We start from the raw sequence: 23738 nt of genomic DNA, 5'->3' as shown, positions 1-23738 counted from the left end.
GAGCAAGCCACGCTCAGAACCTCTATAGAAACGACTGCTCCCCTTACAGAAACCGCGAGAAGACTTTTCCTGGCCCGTGTGGTTATCCTAAGTGCACAGAGACGGCGCTCGGTGGAAAAGAAGCCGAAACTGCCAGCTTACCCTCTTCCTCAAGTTGTAGGTGAGAATGAGGTTCCTGGAGAAAGAGTGGGAAAAGGCCGTGTAGAATTCCAGCACTTTCTGCAGCGCGTCCCGTTTGATCACGTGCAGGTCGCAGTAGGTCAGGGCCCTCACGTTGGCACAGGATTGGGCCAGGGTGGCTTCCTTCCAGAACACATCTCCAAACACGTCTCCTTTCCCTAGGGAGAGAAAGTGCTGGTGAAGAAAGTGTCAACCAGACATCGTCTGGCCATCCCGGTTGACTTCCCACTGTCTCCCAGAATGGCTGCCCATTTGACATTCTGCAACACGGACTCAGGAAAGGAAAAAACAAAAAAACAAAAACAGGCTTTATTTTGAACCTTAACAGCATTCAATTTAAGAAATTTAAAAAATACCATATAATATAATACATGTCAAAGTTTAGCCAATGAGGTTGGGGTCATGGGTGTTGCCTCCTGAACACCCTATCCAAAGTGGGAACCCCCTGTTATTCTTTATCACTCCCCCATATTCTCAAAACACCAATCATAATCTATAATCACATAATCTGTCTGTGTCCTTGCTTATTGTGTAACTTCCAACGTGAGAGTTCCCTCCACGTCACACTGTGTCCAGTGCCGAGTTGGAGTTCTGCCAGTAACTGCAGGCAAAAGAGAAGGGAGGAGGGAGGGCGAACTGTGGATCTCCATCTGTGGGACTGACTGAGAGGTGAGCAGTATGGAGACGGTGTGGACTCTCCACCGGGAGCTGAAGATCAGGAGAGGGCTCCTCTGTTTAGGACGATCCATGTGGAAAAAGACACGTAGGGGTGGAGTTCATTCTCTCCCATACTCTGTCCACAGCCCTAGAGTTTATGTTTGTCTGGTGCCTCATTCCTCACCCTCCCCCACTACCTCCTTCCATGTTCCTCACCCTTGCCAAAGACCCTCCTGGGAGTGTAAAAACATGGGTCCCCTACACATGGCATCTCCAAGCCTCCATACCCGGCATTCCTCAAGAGTGTATGGAATAAGCCAACAGAACACCAATCCCACATAACCATATTCTGGGTCAAACTTCTATCAGTCTCCTCTAAATATCTGCTTTTCACATCGAGGGAGATTCTCCTTACGTTTCCCTGAGTCCAACATTTTAACATATGTCTAATGCAAAGCCTAATTCATTCCTGGCACAGCCTCCAGTTATAAATAGCTTGAAATGTTGTTTATCGTGCCTCTAAATTTCCAGCACAGATAAACACAAATTTGAATCCACAGGGAGCCGGAGAGGAGTATGCAAGGGGCAGCAAATAATGCTACGAGGGGAGAAAGTAACCCTCATAGCCCTCAGGAGAGCGGTCGGCGCATGCGTCCAGACCAGCTACGCTGCAGGGACCCAGGTACCCTTAAGTCCATATGATTAACAGGGCAGGTGTTTTCCTCATTCAGGCCAAGGAGACGATCAGACTTCCAAGCCCCTGGAAAGAACTTGGATCTTTTCTCAAACACCAAAGAATCCGTTCTAAGGATACAAGGTACTCCACAGGCAGAGCCTTCTCCAAACATCCCTACAGTGTGAGCGACAAATCAACAGTACCGAACACATTACTCCACGGTTTCCTATGTGTTTATGGGGTAACGTACAGCTCTGATTTATGAAGATAGTTTTACTACTCAGTATGAAGATGCACGCATGGGGGAGCTTTTAGGGAAGAATGCCTTTAAAACTGTGCTAGTTAAATTCCCTTCCCAGGTGTTTTTCAATCATCCGCACTATGAGCGGGTTACTTTAGGGCTGGGGCCACTGGATGGGAATGCTTCTCTCTGTGGGATGCTACCACATTCAATGTGGGCTCCCTGGTACTGAGTTCTAACCAACAAGGCTGGCCATTCATTCATACGTAGCAAGCATTCTATAACTTCCATACAGTTCACTGCAGTGCCTCCCATGACTTTCATTTTTATGTACTCTTACTCTTCTAGGGAACGCTCTTCTGACACACAGAATGGTAGATGGTCAAGAGGTATCAAGAGACAAAGCCAAATTTCCTTCCCGTTGAATCTGGACTCTGCCTTAGTCCCTTCTCTGGAGTGTGGCAGAAACGATGTTCTGGGATTTTTGAGGCCGGGTCATAAAAAACCTTGTAGCTTCTGCTTGGGTCTCTTGAAACACTTATTGTTAGGATGCTCCTTCTTAGAATCCACCTACCACGCTTTGAGAAGAACAAGCCACACCAGGGATCACATCTTAGTGCTCTGCTGGGCTGTCTGGCTGAGCTCTCGGCTGACAGCCAGCCCTCTGCCAGTCATGCAAATGAGCCACCCTGGCCAGCCGGCCAGCCCCGTCAAGCCTTTGGATGCCCGCAGCCCCGGCCCACGCTGGCATGCAGCCATGCGTGGAAAGCCCAAGTCAGAACCAACCAACTGAGCTAAACACGGAATGGTGAGAAACAGTCATTAATTTCTTACACCATTACATTTAGGGGAGGTTTATTATGCAGAAATAGATAACCAGAACACACAGAATCCTGGAACTCGGCTGAAAAGCCCGTGAGCAATTACTTAGGAAGTTACCCTATATTCCAGCAGAACATCACAAATGATCCCAGCTCTGAGCTGGGACCCCACTTCCTGCCCGGGAAGAATGGGACAAGAAAGAACAACGAGGTTTTCTCACAGGAGCAGATTTTCCTGAGTGTCCTGAGTATCAGTGAGAACATGAAGAATTGACAAACCTTGTAGCCTCCTGTTGGGATGAAGTGTAGTAAAACTAAGCTAGAGCCACTGAAAGTGCAAGCCCATGGGTAATCTTGCCTGATTCTCATTAAGATTATAGCTGATCCTTGAACAACATGGGTTTGAGCTGCACAGGTCCACATACATGTGGATTTTTTTGGATAAATACAGTATACCACTGCAATGCATTTTCTTTTCCTTATGATGTTCTTAATAACATTTTCTTTTCTCTGGCTTACTGTGTTGTAAGAATATAGTCTATAATACACATAACATACAAAACACATGTTAAGTTATTGTTTATGTTATCAGTAAGGCTTCTCATCAACAGTAAGCTGTTAGTAGTTAAGTTTTGGGGAATCAAAAGTTATACATGGATTTTTAACTGCACAGAGGAACAGCGCCCCTCGCCCCACATTCTTCAAGGGTCAAATGTCCTGCATTTAAACAAAACCTAATGAATGAGCATTATAACTTCTCAAACAAATTGGGAGTAGTTTTTCCAACTAGAAAAGAACCCAGAAAGTAAAATAATAATTCCTCACATGTATTTAACATACGATTTATCTGTAGAAATTCAGCCTATTGCATAAAATAAAGGACAACCATATTATAGTTAAACACACCATGAAATTAATAAGTGCGTCTTTAGAAATGACAACATGCCCACTGGAAAAAGTTTTCCAACCGAAGGTTTTGACAGAAACAATAAATAGAGAGTAGTTCCTACTACACAAAGTATTTCACGGTAAGATAATCATGATTAATCTATAGAGTCCAGGAAGTCTCAGTGTTGTTATAACTTGGATTTGATTTTCAACTCAAATTGAAAACCATACGATCTTTCTTCCTGTCAAGGCAGCATTTTGGGTATAAATGATCTGTTAGTGAGATTTAAGAGTGTGGTGTCAGAGGGCCTGTTAGATTCAAAACAAACCCAAGCCTCTTCTGGCAAATGAGAAATGTATTTATGACATAGAACTTGGGGAAACTGTCAAAGGGGGAGGATACAGAGCATTTGGCAGGCGGCTTGTAAGTTACACACAGCTCTGGGAATAATGGCTTCCCAGGTCAGGGTTACGAATCAGAGGCCAGGACAAGCCCTACACTCACATTCATCCCTTGTTCTGTAGCAAGAAATGATCATTCACTGAAGAACAACAGTTACCCCAATGCACTTGGCAATCAAACTACTGGAGGCAACCAGCTTATTGATTTATTTATTATACTGAGGCACTGGGTGCAGAATGTTAAAACCTAACATTCCAAGTTTCTAAAATACATTCTGAGTGGATGTTCTGAGCTGGGGAAGAGAAAACAGAACGAAAAGGGGACGTAAGGAATGGCAGTCTAATTAAAACTCCAAGCAAACATCCCTGTGATAATTAATCCTTCTCCCCCCGTCCACCCCCACTTCAGGGTGGCTGTCTTTACCGCACCTCCACTGTCGCAGTGGACATAAACAACCCCACGGGGTACAGCTGTGGGACTGCAGAACATTCATAAGACATAGGTGGGAGCTGCGACACGGGGTTGAGGTGGCACAGGGAGAGGGAGGGCAGCTCTCTGCAAGGAGCACGGGAAAAAACCAAGACCCTGTAGATAATTCAATTTAAGCCCAGGCAGAAGCTGGAACACCTACATGAGGAGGCTTGAAGGGGCATGGAAGGTGGGAGTGAGGGCCTAGGAGGGGTGATCGGGGCAAGTTCTAGAGGTGCTGGAACTGGGTCCCCGGGAGGATCAAACAGCCTACCCGAATGTTAAAAAGTCACAGGGAAGCAATTCTGCTCTGAAACTGACAACTGGAACCCTTCAGAAAAGTCCCTCTTTATTCAAAGACAGGCTCTGGGTGAGTTTGGCAGGCCAGAGGGGTCAGAACAAAACTGAAATCTCCAGCTGCTTCTCTTCACTATTCCCTATTGTGTGCTCTTAGAAGGACCGCGCACAGTGGTACCCTGTATTGGCAAAACGTAACTCTGCAGTATAAGTTACTTTTCGCTTCTAAAGTCACCAACCATTTCTAGACCCAAACCAATTAGAAAGAACTCATTCAGTCAGTCGTGCAACTTTAGGCAGGCACTTTTCTAGGGGCTGAGGTATAGCAGGGGAACGACAGACATGATGTAGTGAGAGACAGAGACCCAGGGGGCTATAACGTATCAGGAGTGAGTGCCTCATGCTAACAGGATAGGACACCAAGCAGGAGGAGTGCCCATTCAAGCTCAAGTGCTGAGGAAAGGCTTTCAGGGAGCTACGATGTCTCAGCTGAGACCTGAGGGACGAGTTCCAATTAACCAGCATAAAGACATAGCACAGAGATGAGTCCAGGGAGAGAAAACGGCAGATGCAAAGGCCCTGAGACACAGCATAGGGCTCTTCAGTAGGAGGAAAGCCAGAAGCCTCTGGACTATCTCATGTTTTGGATTATCTGTTCCTCCACTCACTTGTAGAGGCGAGTGTTGCCAGTATATAATGTGTACCTTTGAGGAAAGTACCTGGTCTCCTCCTTCAGCTGCAAACTCACCTAAGTGCCTTCCATACTCTATACAGTGAGCAGGCAACACCAACTTGTTGAGTCACTGTTTAAAGCCCTGGATTCAAATGCTGTTGGGGGCCACACTGGGGATGCTGGGAGACCTGCCAGGACACAGGCTGCCATGAGGGCCAGTCCTCTCAGCCTGCCCTACTGTCTAGATTCCTCCTCTCTGGGGCATCAGGAGGTCCTCTGCCCTTTCAAGACCAGAGGGCCCTTGTCACTCACTTCATCAGGATGGTGAAATGTGACCACAGAGACCCTAGTGTCACTGAGAGAGGCTCGGAGGGTTGCCCATTCTGTTCCCTAGCCCTAGGAATAATTCTGCTTATGAGACAGAGGACAGGGCTGGACAAATATTTCCGGGCGAGCTCTGAGAAGACTGTGCGCACACCCACCGAACTGTGCAGTTCAGGAGCATGAAGATGAGGACAAGGGCAGTTCTCAGACCTGGATTCATCACACAAGCCAGGCATGTCGCATCTGGGTCCCCTCCTTGGTCCCCTGAGACGTGTCTAAGACACAAAGAGAATTTGCCAAGTCTCGCCCTCCCTCCCTGGTACCGCCCCCGGCACGTTTTCCAAGCATTTTATCGTCCTCCCTCAACACAAGCCTCAGGGCCACACAGGTCGGACTGCCCTGCTGGGAGCCTGGGGGGGGGCCCTACCCCCTCTTTCGCTCACTCTCTGCCCTCCAGCCACGCTGTGGCTCTTACAGTCCCTCCAGGTCTGGTGCCCTGCTTCCCTCAGGGCCTTCCGAGCACCGCCGCAGACCTCCACCCTGCTCCCTGGTCTAGATAACTCCTGCTCAGGCTTCCAAACATGCTCCAGCCTCCTCCCTGAGCCCTTGGCCGGAGCAGCTCCCCATCACGTGTGTGCTCTGTCCTCTGGAAACACGCCATCCCTGGAAGCTCTGTATCCCAGCCGTGGCTCGGGGCACAGCAGGCACTCAACAGATATTAGGGACAGAGATAAACCAAGGGCACTGGGCATCTTACTAAACCCCTCCCAGTGTCCATTTACCCAGCTAAAAAAGGTGGATAATAAGACCCACCTCATAGGGGCATGGTATGGTTTACATGAACTTAATGTGAACAAAGCTCTTAGCCCTGGGCTTAGAACACAGTAGGTCCTCAGTAAATCGCAGACACAGTAAAAGAAGAATTCTGCTAATGGCCCTGTGAAGCAAATTCCACAGGGATCATCAGGTCCATTTCAAAGAGAGTAAAGTGAGCTCTGGAGAAATTAAATGATAGCCCAATTACCTTGGTCAGGCACCATGCTAGGTGATGGGGAAAAGGATAAATCAGAGACAGTGTTGACCTTAAGCTATGGCCCAGGAATCCACGTGTTCTCTCCTCTTCTGGTAATGGAGCCTATGACTTGCAGCTGGGCACAAAGATGACCAGAATAAAGACGGCATCGCACCTAGCTGTGGCCATCTCTCCAAGGTCTGGCTAAGGCAAGGGTTGCAGAAGGGATGTGTGCAATTTCTAGGGTCCTTGCTCTGCCCTTCCCCTCTCTTCCCCTCCCCCTGGCTGGAATAAGGATGTGAGCTCTCTTGGACCAGGAGGCCAGGGTGACAACCTAGTTAGGAAGAAGCAAGAGGCAAGAAGCAAGCAGGGCACCTAACAGCATGAAGTGGACATATCAGCCCTCTTATATCGACTCCTACATGAGAGAAAAACATGTTTCTGTCTTGTCTAAGCTCCTATTACTTTGGGTTTCTGTTGGAGTAGCTAAACCCATATCCTAGCCAATTCTGGAGTCCATGGTCCGGTGGGGCAGTACGATGGGTTTGGCTCTGTGCGGAAGGTATCTACACGCCTGCTTTCCCCTCCTGCTGCAGGGAAATGTGCGGGCTTCCACGCACCTGAAGGACCGGGCAGTCATGTGATGATGGAGCTCTGGCAGCACTTTCAGAGCAAAAGCTCCAAGGACATCAGCGAAAGACCGTGGTGATACCCACCCACTTCCCAGACCAGCCCTGACTGAGGGCTGCGGTGCGGGGGGGGACAGGATCTGCTGAGGGCTTCCTGTGTTCCAGGCCAGACACTGGCTGGGGACGCTGCCGCAGGACCCCACCATGTACCTTACCCCAAAGATGATGAAGTCCTGGCTTTCCAGCTTAATTTGGAATCCTTAACCCTCAAACGTGCATCTATGGTTGCTTCCCTTAGGTCGTCTGAGACTACGGGGAAGAGTAGATGAGCAAGGTTTGGACACCTTGTAAATTTTGCTTTCTTTTAGCTGTCCTGAAGCTACAAAGCCCACCCCCCCCCCTTTTTTTTTGCTCTTACTGAAAAAATAAAGGCTGCTGGCAGTCTGTGACCTCTGCTTTATCTGCTACAGTTTAGAGAAGGGAGAAGGTCCATCCAATACAGGCAGACCGAGAGGAGACCTCATCAATGTGCTTCCTGTCCAAGCTGTGAAAATATACTACGAGGAATAAAGCCTTAGCTTTACGGGCCAGGGCTTATCTGATTGTGCTGTGGTGCTGGGTGCTGAGCCAACACGTTACTGGATTTCTTTTGCCAGCAAAGAAAGTGGGGCCTAGAGATGTTCAGGAGGCCTGGGCTCCTAGCAGAGGCAGCATGTCACCCCACTTCTCAGAGGGGCAGCTCCTTCCAGAGAGGTTTGGTCGCATTTCAGGTTTTGTAGGAGAGCTCAGAGATGGTCAAATATTTGCCTTCTTTCAAAGTTAATACAAAGGAGAGTGATTTGTATGCTCTTCAGCAAACCATCTCCGCATTAGACATGGGACACTGGCGTGGGTCTGCCATCTACCTGCTCAATGAAACCCACACAGGAACTGTAATGTCACATGCCAGCTCTGATGGGAACTGCCCCTGACTCCCTCCTGGACAGCTATTACACCGGGCGTTACATCTCACCGTGTCTGGGCACACAATTCCATGCAGTTCAACAGTTTGGCTCTACCTCTCACGGACCAGGCAGCGTTCCCGCGGTGAGGAGGGATACAATACAGAAAAGATATTGTTTCTATGTTCAAGGGGCTTACACAGTGAGGAGACAAACCCCTATATGTGTAACATGGAAGTACAAAACAAAAACATAATATCAGGATACATCGGAGGTTGTCTTGGGCAGGACTATGGGGATTTCACAGAGAAAACCGAGAATGGATCTGGCCTTCTACGGCGAGGCAAGAGAATTGAGACACACGGAAGAGATGGGTAATTTTTCTGAACAGCCAGAAGGAAAGGAGGTTAGCTGGTCTGCACTGTTTTCCTTTCTTTTATGGCTCAATTTCCTGCTGATGCTATTGATAGCATCTCTACACTCTTACGGTGTAGGGGAGGTTACCCCCACTTGCCCATGTTCCCTGCTGAAAGGCAGTGCCGGTTGCATCACACTCTTGGCCTCTCGGTGGCCCTCGTCCGAGTGAGGAGTTTGAAAGCAGAATCTGCACGTGTGCAGGCCAGCCCGCTGCTCCCTTCAGGGTCTGCCTGCCTGCGGGCAGTGTGTCCTCTCCGGCCCTCCACGTGTAAGATCTGCCCGGCAGCCCCTCACAGGGGTAGGTGCTGGGCAGCACCATCAGGGCAGGCCTAATTCTGGGGCTCCATGTGGGGAGGGCTTCTTGGACGCAGATACAAAGCAGATTCTTCAATATTAGCTTAATCAGAAAAAAAAAAAGGTGATATTTTGACAGGTACCTCTCTTACTTATTTATCTCTTGGTCAGAACTCTGGAAGATCTTTGCCATTTATCAAGCACCCTGGAACTAACGGCCACCTCTCCCCATTTCTCAAGCTACTCTAACCTTGCTTCTACCCCCCAGAGCCCACTAGCACTACTCTCACCATAGTCAGTAATAGCTCTGTTCCTAATCAATCTGAAAGATGTATTTTAGTCCTCAACTTATTCTAGCTCTTTGATTCTAATATATACTTAAGTTGTCGAGTGGTTTGGGTTTTTTTTATCTCTGAAATCAGATTACAATCAGCCATCTATCACCATTTAACTGGCAGCATAATGTCTTAGCGGGCCATTAAATATAGGCATGTCTAATAATCCAGAGCGTCTCCTAGTCAGTGAAATTTGGTTCTGTATCAGTTGAAAACGTTCCTTCCCTCTCTCCCTGTCTTCCGTGGTAGCCCACTCTTCTTTGTTGGCGGTCCATCTCCAGCCCCTCCACCTGGCCCCTATAAACGGCATTCCTCGGGGCTCTGCTCTAGACCTTACCGTTTCTTGCCCTCCCTTCTCTCTTTGGGTTTTTCTCATCCTCTCAGCTTCAGTTGCCACCTGGATCCCGATGGTGCCCATGTTTATGCCTCCAGCCTAGGTCTCTCTTCTGAGTCTAGAATCTCACACTGGCCACTTTCATTTAGCTCAAACCCACAAATCCCAAAATGGAACTGATTCCAGGTCAGCCTATGCACTGGCCAGCGTCCCCTGTCCCGGTGAAAGTTGTCTGAGTCATTCCAGGCTCCACCATTTTGCTCATCTCCATACCTAACGAAAGACCAAGCTCTGATCATTTTATCCATCAAGTATCTCATAAATTTGTCTACTTTTCTCCATTTCTACTGACGTTAAGTCAGTTCAAGCCATGCTTATATCTCAACATCGTCCTCGTTGGTCTTCCTGCCTGCTACCCATTCTCTTCACAGCATCCAGGATGACCTTTCTTTTTTTTTTTTTTTAAGATTTTATTTATTTATTTGACACAGAGAGAGAGAGCCAGCGAGATAGGGAACACAAGCAGGGGGAGCACGAGAGGAAGAAGCAGGCTCCCAGTGGAGGAGCCTGATGTGGGGCTCGATCCCAGGTCCCTGGGATCACGCCCTGAGCCGAAGGCAGACGTCTAATGACTGCGCCACCCAGGCGCCCCAAGGATGACCTTTCTAAACACAAATATCACTCTTCTGCTTTATGCTCTTTGAAGATGCTGGAGGGGGGGTGGGAATTGGGTGGCTCAGTCGGTTAAGTGCCCGACTCTAGGTTTATGCTCAGGTCATGGTCTCAGGGTCGTGAGATTGAGCTCTGAGTTGGGCTTTGTGCTCAGTGGGGCGTCTGCTTGAGATGCTCTCTCTCCCCCTCTGCCTCTGCCTCTCCCCCACACGTGCACTCTCTCTCTCTAAAGTAAATAAATAAATCTTAAAAAAAAAAAAGAAGTGGTTGAAAATGTTGTCCCCTCTCCCTGGAACACTTTCTCTTTAATCCTCTATTCCAAACCCCACCACCACTGCTGCGTCCAGTGGAATTCAGTTCATCATGCAAATAATCAGCTCAGATACCAACTTTGCCTGGAAGCCTTCCTTGATTTCTCTTGGCCGGGCTGGATTAGATACCTGTCTTATAAGCTTCCTCAGCATCCTGTTCTTACTCCTATTACTCTTGGCATACTATATTGTAAAACTGTGTATTTGCTTATCTGTCTCCCTGATGAGACTATTAGCTCTATCCTAGGTGTGTCTGTCTGATTCGCCATTGTATCTTCAATCCCCAGACTACACCTGGCATATTTATGGAATGAATAAATCAACACATCAATGAAAAGATGGGTCTGAGTGGAACACTCTAGAATGGGCCAGGATATGAAAGACTTAGAATGTCTCAGGATGGAGGCTTTGAGGAGAGGATTGGTCTCCAGCCCGAAGGCAAGAACCCATGTGTCCTCAGGTAGCTTGGCCCAAGAAGGAATTTGTCGACCTGTTCAGAAACAGTCCTGCAATTCACTCTGATCCAGCCGAATGCTAAGCTGAAAATTTATAGATGGATTTAAAAATTAGATGTAAAGATAACGAATGTTAGAAATTACCCTATCATACAAATATTCTCCTTAAAGGAATTAAAATTTCACCCAAATGTGGGTCACCAGCCGTCCTGTGGAGCCTACACGGCATCTCTGTGTGAATGAGGGCTCACTCGGTAATGGTTACATTAAAGCAATGGCTTGGAAACATCAAGACACTCTCCTTCTCTTCGCAACTGCAATTAGAGAAAATTAAATTAGCCCAGTGTATCTCTGCTAAGTAAACAGATCACAAATCTCTCACTGAAGGCAGGTGGTAATTTCCAAGATCACTACAGATAAAGATTGCAAGTTGACTTGATTTTTTTCCATTTCTGTCTATAAAAGATTCCACACTGAGAAATAGAATATATTGGCTCTGCCGGCCACCACCGAGAAAACTCTGATGAACAGTTTGGAACGCTTTCCGTCTTTCCTCGGCTCTCATGTGCCTTTTGGAGTAGTTGAGGTAATAGCACATAGAGCTATATGCTCTGCTTTTTTTCGCCACTTAACATTATATTTAAAACATTTCGCATGCGGATAAAACTTTTTATATCGTCATCCTAACAGCTGCCTTGATTTACCATAATTTTTTATTTAACCATTCCCCTCTGTCTGGGCACTAAGGTTCTAAGAATTTCTTTTAGAAAGGTCTATTGACTCTGCTAACTACAAAGTGTCTTCAGTGTCTTCAGAGACGGCAAACCAATTTTTTTAATTGCTTAAATAAAAACAGAATTAGGAAGCAGAACTTGGTCCCCCCCCGACCCTGCCTCAATCAAGTACCACGTGCATTACCTGACACAAATGCTTTGCATTTCTGAAGTTCTAGATTATTCATAGGCTAGCTTCTCCCTGGGAGTGTGAATTTAATGTAACTGCTTCGGTTGATGGGGCAGCTATATGAATGTTAACGCTTGGTTGGAGTGTTTAGAGAGACACTTAAACACAGCCTCCTCCCCTTGGGTTGAGCATGAGCAAGCGACGTTATTACATGGTGCCTGGCGGTCACACTCTCCCGGGGCCATGTGGGGCAGGGCACTCCAGAAGACGGTCGCGCAGGAAGCGGGGGACCTCTCCCTCAGCCCCTCCAGCGCACAAGCGTCTCGGGAAGCAGCTCTGTGAAGGGCTCCTCCGTCTCGACAATAATGAGCGTTTTACATGCAGTTGTTGCTCTTTTTAAAATCCTATTCGATAGCCGCTCTGTCGTCACCGCCCAGCCATCCCATCCTCCCTTGAGGGAGGCTTGGGTAGTACCCACTAAGTAAATGTCAGCTTTTTTTTTTTTTTTTCTGACTGGCCTGGTAAATAACAGAAGAAATGCAGTTGAGACTTCTTTCTGAAAAAAACGTTATTCTTTCAAATGGTATCCTAAGAACCGAAAGAACATAAGGAACAATGCTGACTTTCTCAAGATGCACTTTCAATTAAAAATTTTTTTTCCTAATTTTGAAAGGAGCGTATGATCTTTTAAAGAAGACTTGAAAGATAAATATATATATATATGTGAAAAAGGAAAACAAAAATCTCCTATAGCCCCACAGACTAAAGACATCAACTACGACATGTGGGTAGAGATGTTTGTGGGCTTTTATCTACAAATGTGTTCCCCCCATATAACTGAGATCATATTGCATTTAAAAATTATATTGTACTGGGGTGCGTGGGTGGCTCAGTCGTTAAGTGTCTGCCTTTGGCCCAGGGCGTGATCCCAGGGTCCTGGGACTGAGCCCCACATTGGCCTCCCTCCTCCACTGGGAGACTGCGTCTTCCTCTCCCACTCCCCCTGCTAGTGTTCCCTCTCTCACTGGCTGTCTCTCTGTCAAATAAATAAATAAATAAATAAATCTTTTAAAAAGTTTATATTTTACTTACTTTACTTATCATAAGAGTTTCTATCCCATTTAAAATTCTTCAGGAGCGTTTTGTATGGCTACACTCCCATTTCTTTTAAAATGCTCTGAAATACTTGGTCATTTCAGAAAATAAATGTGACCCCCTGTGTTCTCTCTGCACCTGTCTTATTTGTTGGTTTCTTTTTCCTATTTGCTATTCCTTCCTCTGAATTCTAAATCTCTGTCTTGAGCCCTGGCTTCTTTTCCCAGTTCCAGACTTACCTTTTGGAGGACTCCACTCAGATACCCCACTGGTAGTTTATTTTATTTTATTTTTTTAAAGATTTTATTTATTTATTCTTTTTTTTTTTTTTAAAGATTTTATTTATTTATTCGACAGAGATAGAGACAGCCAGTGAGAGAGGGAACACAAGCAGGGGGAGTGGGAGAGGAAGAAGCAGGCTCATAGCGGAAGAGCCTGATGTGGGGCTCGATCCCAGAATGCCGGGATCACGCCCTGAGCCTAAGGCAGATGCTTAACCGCTGTGCCACCCAGGCGCCCCATATTTATTCGACAGAGATAGAGACAGCCAGCGAGAGAGGGAACACAAGCAGGGGGAGTGGGAGAGGAAGAAGCAGGCTCACAGCAGAGGAGCCTGATGTGGGGCTCGATCCCATAACGCCAGGATCACGCCCTGAGCCAAAGGCAGATGCTTAACCGCTGTGCCACCCAGGTGCCCCCCCCCCCCACTGGTCTTTAAATGCAACAAGTCAAAGCCAAGTTCCTCACCTTTCTGTCTCACTGTGTCTTCCTCCTGACTTAGCCTTGTCTGTTCCAGTGCCTCCGTCTCCCCCCACCCACTGGAATGTCAGAATCACCTCCCTCAACTCCCTCTGGTTACTCCCCACATCCTATTCTATACAACCTTTCAGACTCTCCTTCCAGAACGTCTCATCAACATGTCCCTCCCATCGAAAGTTGCCAGATTTAGCAAATAAAAATACAAGACACCCTGTTAAATCTGAATTTTAGATAAATGGATAATTTTTTAGCAGAGGTATATTCCATTCCATGTTTGGGAAATATTCAAGCCAAAAATTACTCATTAATATGAAACCCAAGTTTAACTGGCTGTGCTGTATTTGATCTGGCAATCCTACTTCTGTCTCAGTTTCTACTGCCCATACCTTACCATCGCTCATCTCTACCGTACGCCAGAGCCACCCACTGCCCTCCCTTCCCGCTCTGTGTCTACTTCATTAATCTTTACAAGTCAGAGCTCTAATGGTGTCATATTTTACCCACCACCTTCAGTGATTCCCCACTGCCAACTCCTCATGCTGACATTTAGAAATGTTCACAGACGAGCTCTGACCTGCCTCTCTGGCCCCGTGCCCCACTGCTGCCCCTTGGGGATCTCAGCTCTAGCTCAAGCGCTGGGGTTACACAACACACTCTCCCTCCCCAGGCCTCAGCTCACACTATTCTTTCCATCTAGAATGCCCCCTTCATATGTCAATCCTGACTCACCTTCACAGAGCCACCATCCTAGGCTAGACACTCCTCCCCGTGAATACAGATCACGAGATGGTCATTCTACCATTTCGGCAGGTCAGAAATAGTTGAAAATTGGCAGCTTCATATGCTTTAGGCTAATGTAATAAAAGATGCCCTAGCATGGGCCTTACACTTCCTACAACATCATCATCTCACCCCATCCTACCAAAAACATCAAGGAGTAACTGCCTAAAGCAATGTTTCTCAAGGTATAGTCCTCTAAGCACATGCTGGGGAACCACCCAGGGGAGGGGAGGGCTTGTTGACGATGCAGATTCGCAGACTCCATCCTTGAGCCGGGGAGGGACCTGGGAATCTGCATTGTGAATAAGTGTTCCAGCTGAGTCTTACGTTCACTGAAGTTGAGAACCACTGGCCACATGGAAAGTCTTCTCATTCTACTCTACTCACATGGGTCGCTGAATATACCTACACAGAGTCCCACCTCTTACTCACTCTGTGGACTTATGCTGCTCTTCCCACTTCAACAGTCAGCCTACCAAACACTCCTACTGGTCCTTCCAAATCCAGTCACCTCCTGCCCCCTCCATGAGTATGTCCTTGTTCATGCCAAGAAGTCTAGCAAAAGAAGTACCTGTGTCACTTATCGTCACTAATCATGCATTTGTCTCCCCAAATGGAATAGAACATTCATCCAAGACAAGGATTTTCTCTACACCACCCACCCTTGCAGAGACTAACACCCTGTCACACTGGGATAGTTGCTAAGTAAATAAATGCCACATTAATATCCAACCAAGGTCAATGGACACAAAGAAGCTAAGTGAAGATAAGAGTGTCTTCCAAATTAGGAACCATGAGAAGGGGATGTTCACTAAAAAAAAAAGAAAGATTTCATCGGTGAACCGGTATTTACAACTTTACATGTACATGCAAGGAGAAGCTACACATAAACCCTAGTTCAATAGTGATAGAATCACAAGTAGTAAGTTAATCCAGGGTGTGTGATGAGCCAGGGCCTGCCTGTCAATCTTTCCCACGGCTGCTTGCTTTCATTGGCAGGCTCTGGCCCATCCACAAGTCAAGAAGAGTTTCCACTAGTTGAGAGCCATGCTTAGATCTGTTCCAAAAAGACACTGCAAACTCAGTAGAATAAACCCTCATCTTTCATCCTCTTCTGGCCCTATTGCCTGTCCACGAGCTGCCAGAAACTATTCCCTTCCCTCAACCCCACAGCCTAGAGCTTCTCCCTCCCCTAATGTCTCTGGGCTTCAGATCGTTCCCACAGCTCCCTTCCACCACCATATGTAGGCTCTCATCATTTCTCATCCAAGACTCCTAGCTAGCCTCCACGCCTCTATGTTTGTGGCACCCAAATCTTCATGCCACTCATGTTTGAAACTCTCCCTGAGCTCCTCATCCCTGCAAGATAAAGTCTAGATCCTTATTCTGGACCACGGGGGCCCTTCCCAGCCCAGTCTCTCCCTTTTAGCTCAATTCAACTCCAATTCAATTCAATTCAATTCAATTCAATTCAATTCAATTCCGCAAACCCCCTGGTGCCTTCCATATGCTGGACCAAGCTGGAGATAGGAAATCAGAGGATCTCAGCTCACAGGAGGGACAGATGAGTAAACATACAACGGACACCGTGTGATGGGCTTAGGAGAAGCACAGGAGACCCGGAGAGTTTGTCAGTTAGTGGGGGCACTCTTGCAGGGAGTTCATGCAGAGCCGGGGCTATGGTCAAGTCTCCAGCTCTGGGCCCAGGGCTCTTTCCACCCCTCAGTACAGTCTGGCCAAAAAGACTCTGGCTTGCCCAAGGGAATGAGAAAAACACAACACAGCAAAGCAAAAAGAAAGGACGCAACATGATCCACGGTTAACATACAAATTAAGTACTAAAATGCAAAACCATAGAAGTTACTACAGGGACACTAAATCACAGGGAAACAAGATCATCTAAATACTGCATGTGTGAGATGGAAACACAGGGAGACGGACCACACTCAAACAGAGCCCTGAGGAAAGTTCGTGACTCCTCTACTTTGGTCAAGTGTCACAGAACTCAGATAACAACTTGCTTGCAGGTGTGGTGGCATCTTCTCCACTTGGGTGGGGGCAAAATGGGCACTTATGCCTTTTTATTCTGATAGCTATGAAAAACTGGAAGAAAATTCCTTTAAAAATATAATGAATAAAATGCACATCCTAAAGCCTTGAATTTACTTCAAAGAACCGAGAAGCTAAGTTTGAGAAGACACAAGTGATTTCTAAGAGAATTCCAAAAGGAGATTGGGAAGGTGTCCTCTCCATCGTAAGGTGGAGAACATCAGAGGAAAAGGAGATCGTAAGAGATGATCCAGGCGTAGTGTCTGCCGTCAGGGGACAGCAAGGCTTTCAGCCCAAGAGAGGTATCGTTGATGCTGGTGGAACCACGTTTTTAAACTGCAGGCTTCGCTTCAGTCAAGAAAGCAATTTAGTGAGTCATGACGTCAATGTCTATTTAAACGAAAGAGAATGGAATCTAATAGAAATGAGGGTGCATCGCATGTGGCAAGAGTAAGCACTGAGCTTCACATGTAACTCTGTGCGCACGTGTTTAGTCATTCACGAGACAATCTACCATTTCCTATGGTTAGTCGAGTCAAGAAAGTTTGACAAACACTCTCCTAGGAAACTTTTTTAGAAAGTGTTCTATTTTTGGGGCGCCTGGGTGGCACAGCGGTTAGGCGTCTGCCTTCGGCTCAGGGCGTGATCCCGGCGTTATGGGATCGGGCCCCACATCAGTCTCCTCCGCTGGGAGCCTGCTTCTTCCTCTCCCACTCCCCCTGCTTGTGTTCCCTCTCTCGCTGGCTGTCTGTATCTCTGTCAAATAAATAAATAAAATCTTAAAAAAAAAAAAAAAAAAGAAAGTGTTCTATTTTTAACACTTATTAAACACACTCAGTTATGAATACAGACTCTTTTTCTCATTCTTGTGCTAAAATTAAACAGAATATTAGAACTGGGAGGAAGAAACAAATTAGCAGAATGTAAATGAGCGAACTGATAACAAGACAGTAGAGACAACCGAATGAGACAGATGATTTTTTTATTCTAAAGCCTCCCGTTTTGTAATAACTAAAGATTCCCTGGCTATTTTTTTTCCCCATTGGAGCACTTGATATAGGACCTGCTCAAACATTACTTGTCCAGTGACCCTCTAGAAGGGGTAACACTTCATCAACCAGTGTGACTGTTGCTTTTTCATAATGTCAGTCTCCTGCACTTGTAGAAGCTCCTGGAAGCAGGGTCTAATATGTGGTCCACTGATAATCCCAATTCTATGACAGCACCTGGTGAGTAGCAGGTGTTCAATAAATTTTGGTTGGATTGAACTGAAATGCATCAAAAGGCAACAGAGATCTAATTTTAACAACCATTTGTCACCTGAACCCCCTTTGCACGAACAACTGATTTCAGGAAATTGAGCAAAAGATAATTCTATTTAGGAAGAAGCAATAACAACAAAACTCTGAACTTAAATTTCCAGGGAGCAAATAGCTGGGAATCTTACGTGTCTTGGCCCAGAGGTCAAGTTAGGTCAAAGGACTTGTTTCACGTCCTTTTATAGAATAAGAGCCTCTTGAAATGGTACAGGCTCCTTAGGATGTCAAGCCTGGACCTACTTTTTGGACCTAATCTGGCTCCTGGGGACACAATGAAGATGCTTTTTCTAGTCGGGACAGCTTGAGGGCAACAACCACCCTGAACCGGAAGCTGCTGAGCTATTCCAGAGGTCCTGTCCGCATCGCTAACTGAGCAGGCAGAATGTGCAGGGACTGCAGACAGAGGGCCGGATTTGGAGAAGCAGTCAGGTGACCAAGTAAATCAACAGTGGATCAAGCCCTGGTCAGCTTCCCTACAAGAAGCCCAGGCTGAGGAGAGATGAGACCCCGCCGGGAAGCAGTCCTTTGCCCTTCTTAAGCCTTCTGCAGCTCTGTCCTTTCTCCAGGCTTCACTGTCCAACCCAACTCCCAACATGCAGCTGTGCGAGGTGGGTCACTAAGAACGCCCGGTGTATGCGTATGTGAGGGGGATGGGGCCGGTCACCAGCACAGAGTCCTTGGAAAGGCATTTGGTGAGTTATCAATAAGGGGGATGGGCTAGGATGCCTGGGTGGCTCAGTCAGTTAAGCATCTGCTTTCAGCTCAGGTCATGATCCCAGGGTCCTGGGATCGAGTTCCGCATCGGGCTCCCTGCTCAGAGGGGAGTCTGCTTCTCCCTCTGCCTGATGCTCCCCCTGCTTGTGCTGTCTCTCTCTCTCTGACAAATAAATAAATAAATAAATAAATAAATAAATAAATAAATAAAATCTTAAAAAAAAAAAAAAGGGCAGGGATGAGTGAAAGATGCCCTTAACCAAAGGATCAAGTCAAATTCAATTCTAATTCCGACTCAAAGAAGACCTCACTAGTTGCTGGTTACTTCTTAGCCCGGTGGATATCCCCATAGCGATTACCAATGGAAAGTCCCCTTTATCAAGGACACTGATGAGTATTAAAGGAAGGGATAAATGGCCTTTCCGCTGCCATCCCAAAGCAATGGCTGTCCCCCTCATGCGTGCTGTTCCTATACACAGTCCAGTCTCAGATCTCTGTGGAGGAGGACGGCAGACCCTGTCTGCAGAGTTCAATGGAGAGCAGGAATCCACACCCTTATTTTAGCAAAAAACAGCTTCAGCCTCCACCCCGCAGCCAGTCTCTATCCCAGGCTCCCTCTGACCATCTGCCAGCTCATGCTGAAGGAATATAAATCATCCTTGGGTTAACCTGAGCAGAATGTAATCAAGAGGGCAAGCTGGCTTGGGGCCAGGGGAGCAACAGAAAGGCCACGAAGCATCCACTCCAAAGTCAAGCAGGAACAAAGTTTGGACTTCATATATAGAAATACTATGTATGCTTAGCTACTTAATTTGAATCTCACTTCTAACTTCCATATAACTTAACCTCTCCCTACTTCAGTTTCGTAAGAAATCATACATAAAGGATAAAATATGTCCACGATGTCTAGCAATGCCTGGCAATTTAATGGGCCAGAAAACTACATAAGCTACCATTAGGATTGTAGTATTGCAAAACGGATCAGAGTAGAGGTTTTGGACTCAGAGGGACTCCAGGATGCTGGCTCCATGGACCTCATCCATTGTGAGGCCTTGGGAAAGTTCCCGAACCTCTCTGAGCTTTCACGGTCTCATCTGCAAAACGGGGAAAATAAAATCACTCCATAGGGTTACTGTAAGGCTTAAATGAGAATATGTATGTAAAATGCCTGGCACTGACTAGATGACCACGATGGCTTGTCCTTTCAGAGAGGTAGACATGGCCCCAGCAAAAAGCTGTGCTGTAGCAACCTCAAACAATCAGATGAATCTCTCAAGGCTGCTGATGCTGAAAATGCCAAAATACCAACATGTCCCCCCATGACCCTGCTCCCCCCCATATCCCCTAGTTCAGTGTGTGGCACACCGGCTTCCTTGTTATCAAAGTGAGAAATCCTGCAGCCCTCGTTGACTCTTCCCTCTCCCCACCCCCCACCCCCCACCCCCCAGCCCCAGCAAATTGACCATCTGTTGACCCGACTTCTTAAGTGCGTCAACTCCATTTGCTTCCCTCCATCTGCCCATCACGGTGTCAGTGTGGGGCATCATGCACCCGTCCCTGGACAACATGTCCCCAACCTCCTCTCCCTGCCCCAGCCATCCCCTGCAGTCACTCCCCAAGCAGCAACTATAGTCATCTTTCTAAAGTTCAAATCCGACTGAGCCTCTCTCCTGCTTTACACCCTCCACTGGCCCCAGAAATAAAGGCCAAGTCCCTTAACACGGCTCCCCGAGCCTGCCGTGATCTGCCCAGCATGCAGCTCCCGCCCAACCCATCTCTCCCTGTGGCCCTTCTTGCTTTGTTGCTCCGGCCATGCCAAGGGGACGCACTGCAATTCTACAAATGCATCGTGCTCCCTCTCTGCGGGGATTTCACACATGCTTTCCCCTCTGCTGAGGACATTCCCTTGTCCCTTCACTCCTCCAGTCTGTAAGTTTCAGCTTGAGTATCGCTTCTTCCAGACACTTGAATACTGAATTAGATACTTCTTCCACTGTATGCAAGTGTCTGCTTATTTGCTCCTCCCTCCCAGTAGCCTGGGAGCCCCTTGAGGACAAAACTCATTTTTGTCACTGAAATACCCCCAAGTGCCTAAGACAGCGACTGGCACAACACAGGCACTCAAATATTTGTGTGTTGGATGGAGGCGAGCGTTTGGCCTTGCCCCGAGAAGCACTCTCCCCCTGGCTGAAGGCCACAGGGGCAAGGAGCTGCCCAGTGGCTCAGCCAACCCTGGGCCCTGGAGGGGTACGTCCAGCAAAGGTAACACACCTACCTAGGATAGCCACCACCTCATCATCCTGGATCACCTCCAGGGAGCCGGAGACCACAAAGCAGAGGCTGTCAACACTCTCTCCTGCGTGGTAGATGAGGTCCCCCGGGGCGCAGTGCACTGTCTGAAACTCCATGGCCAGTGCCCTCAGGCAGCCATCGCTGGCCAAGCGGAAAGCTGGGTGCTCCTTGAACACCTTGCGGTTCAGGTGCACGCAGATGTCGGCTCTCATGTCCTTGGGGCAGATCTGCAGAACCTGGCCGGGCAGAGGAAGAAACAGCATCAGGGTCCTCACTGTGCTCTCCAGCCCGTGGCCCCTCATGACCCCAGGGGTGGACGCCACCCCCACTGGGCTAGACTGCACGCTTCAAGGCATGGGTAGAAGGGACAGCCACACTGCCTGTCCCCGGGGAGCTGACCCTCTCGTGGGACAGACAAGCAGCGAGCACAGAAATCTGTTGTAAATGCTCAGAAGGGCCAGAGAGTCGGGGCTAGGAGTACATGCGACTCTTTGGATTAACAGCTGGCGAAGGCTTGTCTGAGGAGGTGCTATGTAAGCTGACACCTGCAAAACGTGTCAGAGGACATTCCAGCAGCAAAGCCAAGGCTGGGAGGGGACCTGAGCAAGAGCCAATGTGAAAGAGGGTCAAGGGGTAGGAGATGAAGCTTCAGAAGAACGCCAAGTATGCACGCACACAGAGACCTTAGGTTACGAATAGCCTCTGATTTTATTCTGAGTGTGATGGGGACACACTGAGGGTCATGAGCAGGGGCGTGACAAGACCAGGCTATCTTTTAAGAGGATCACCACAGCTGGAGAGCGGGGTTCGGGGGCCCTGGCAGTAGGGTGACAAGGAGGGAGCCAAGGAATCGAGTTAGGTCACTGTTGCAGGTGGCCCGGTGAGAAGGGAGGGCACCCGAGCTGGGCTGCTGGTGGGGGAACAGTGAGGAGGGGTCAGATTCAGAATGTGTTTTGAAGGTGGAGCTCACACTGCTGATGGTCCGAATATATGTGTGGTTTAAAGAGAGAGATAAAGTAACATTTAGTGAACACTTGACTCTGGGCCAGGCATTGCTAAGGGCTTTAAAGTCATTCATTCATTCCACACTTATTTACTGAGCACTTATTATACACCAGTAATCATTCTCGGCTCTGAAGATGTAGGCGTAAACAATACAGACAAAAATCCTTGCCCTTGTGTAACTTACCATCTCGGGGGAGGAGACAAATCATAAGTAAAATAAGTGAAATTTGGCAATGATTTTACATGATTGTGATGTGCACGTAATAGCTAATTTAATCCTCACATAACCCTCTGATGTAGGTGCTAGTATTGTACCAGCTTACAGATAAGGAAACTGAGGCCCAGGGAAGATAAATAACTTCCCCAAAGTTGCACAGCCAGAAAATGGCAGAGCTGGGCTCTCAAACTAGATAGCCTGAGTCCGGAGCCTAGTTTAGATACTAACCATTTCCTACATTATACATTACATGGCTGCCCAAAACAAAGGCACTTGTAATTCCACTCTTAGCGTCTAGAAACTCAGAGCAAAGTGAGAGCTGTGAGAGGTCATGTGGGTCTTATCTTTCGAGGAAGGAAAATTTCTTAGCCTTTGGTAAGGGGGAGAAATAGTTCCCTGGACTAAATTTTTACAAGAAACCACTGCGTGGGCCCTCGCATAGCAAGCATTAAGTAACACAGTAGGACACCTTCAAGTGGACTTTTCCAGAAGAATTAGGAATGTTCTTAAAATAATCCTTTCTCCCATCCTAGCCTAGCAAGCAAAGCTGGGAGGATAAAATTAAACATGTTCAATGAAGATCTTTCCTTGGGGTGCTGGTTACCCCTGAATCCTTGCTTCTCTGCCTTCACGCAGTCCATTTGCCTCTGTGCCTGGAGTTCATCTTGGAATCTGGAAGTTTCTCAGCCTCCCTCAAAACTCTGTGCAAGCCTCACCTTCCCAGGGACAGTGCAGGACCCGGCAAGGGGCTCCATACACACTGGTCCCCATGCTCTGTGTGCCTCTTCCTGCTCGTTCTGGGGTGGCGGGATGCTGAGGAAGTAAGCAGGATCTCTGCGAGAGGGGACGGAGCACTGACGGAGGCACAGGAAAATTCAGACTGCCAAGGCTTAGACTGAGAGCTTGCTAAGTATTTCCCTCCTTCTGGCTCATTGAAAAAAGAGACTCCTGTAGAAACGCAGATTTAATGTGGATCCTCTTCTCCCCAGGCAGAACACCAGGGAGTGGAGCACACTCGCATGTCATGTCAACACTGTGCCCAGCAGTTCAAAACCAACATTTGTTCTCCAGGTAAGTTCACCTTTCAATATTTGGTTTCCCCTGGGCTGGGCTTTGCTGGCAGACGCTGCTAGTGAACGACGCCTTGGCTTGGAGACAAAGTTTTATTCATGGGCCCTGTTCCCGGATCCACTGGAAAGCACGTGTGAGGAGAGGGAACCCGGGGGTCCAGCAACCCGGACTGCCATGGCCATCAGGCATCTCCATCATTCTCCTGTTGGCTCCACACTGGGCAGGTTAGGGGGTCCTAAATCCTTCTCTCTGAGCTGAATGCTTCTCAGCAGCAGACCCCTTCCTGGGCACCTTCCCTTCTGTTTGGTCCTGAGGAGAGACCATCCTTGATGGTTCTTGCGGGCCTCAAAGGTCACAGGGAAATGTCACCATGGAGGCTCATGAAACCTCCCCAGGCAGGACTGGACAGACACATGGTTGAGAGAATAGACTTTAAGATCAGGCAGACCCGGATTCAATCCTGACTTTAATGTTTACTATTCCTGTGAACTTGAAAGCCATGCTTA

General features: G+C 47.6%; 1 protein-coding gene across 2 annotated transcripts in view; it reads right to left on the bottom strand.

Annotated features, from left to right (window-relative positions):
• KCNH1 (potassium voltage-gated channel subfamily H member 1) overlaps positions 1-23738 on the bottom strand; it is a 351315-nt gene that overhangs the window by 80738 nt on the left and 246839 nt on the right. For both annotated transcript variants that reach the window (XM_044387791.3, XM_026509088.4), the window contains exons 9-10: positions 20923-21175; positions 142-338 (exon numbers count right to left, since the gene is read on the bottom strand). In XM_044387791.3, the coding sequence (XP_044243726.1) occupies positions 142-338; positions 20923-21175 (450 nt within the window). The remainder of the gene's footprint in view (positions 1-141; positions 339-20922; positions 21176-23738) is intronic.

The sequence above is a fragment of the Ursus arctos genome, unplaced genomic scaffold (assembly GCF_023065955.2).
Source record: "Ursus arctos isolate Adak ecotype North America unplaced genomic scaffold, UrsArc2.0 scaffold_2, whole genome shotgun sequence".
Lineage (NCBI taxonomy): Eukaryota > Metazoa > Chordata > Mammalia > Carnivora > Ursidae > Ursus > Ursus arctos.
Note: the sequence above shows the minus strand (reverse complement) of the source record. Positions and strands in the feature narration are given on the sequence as shown.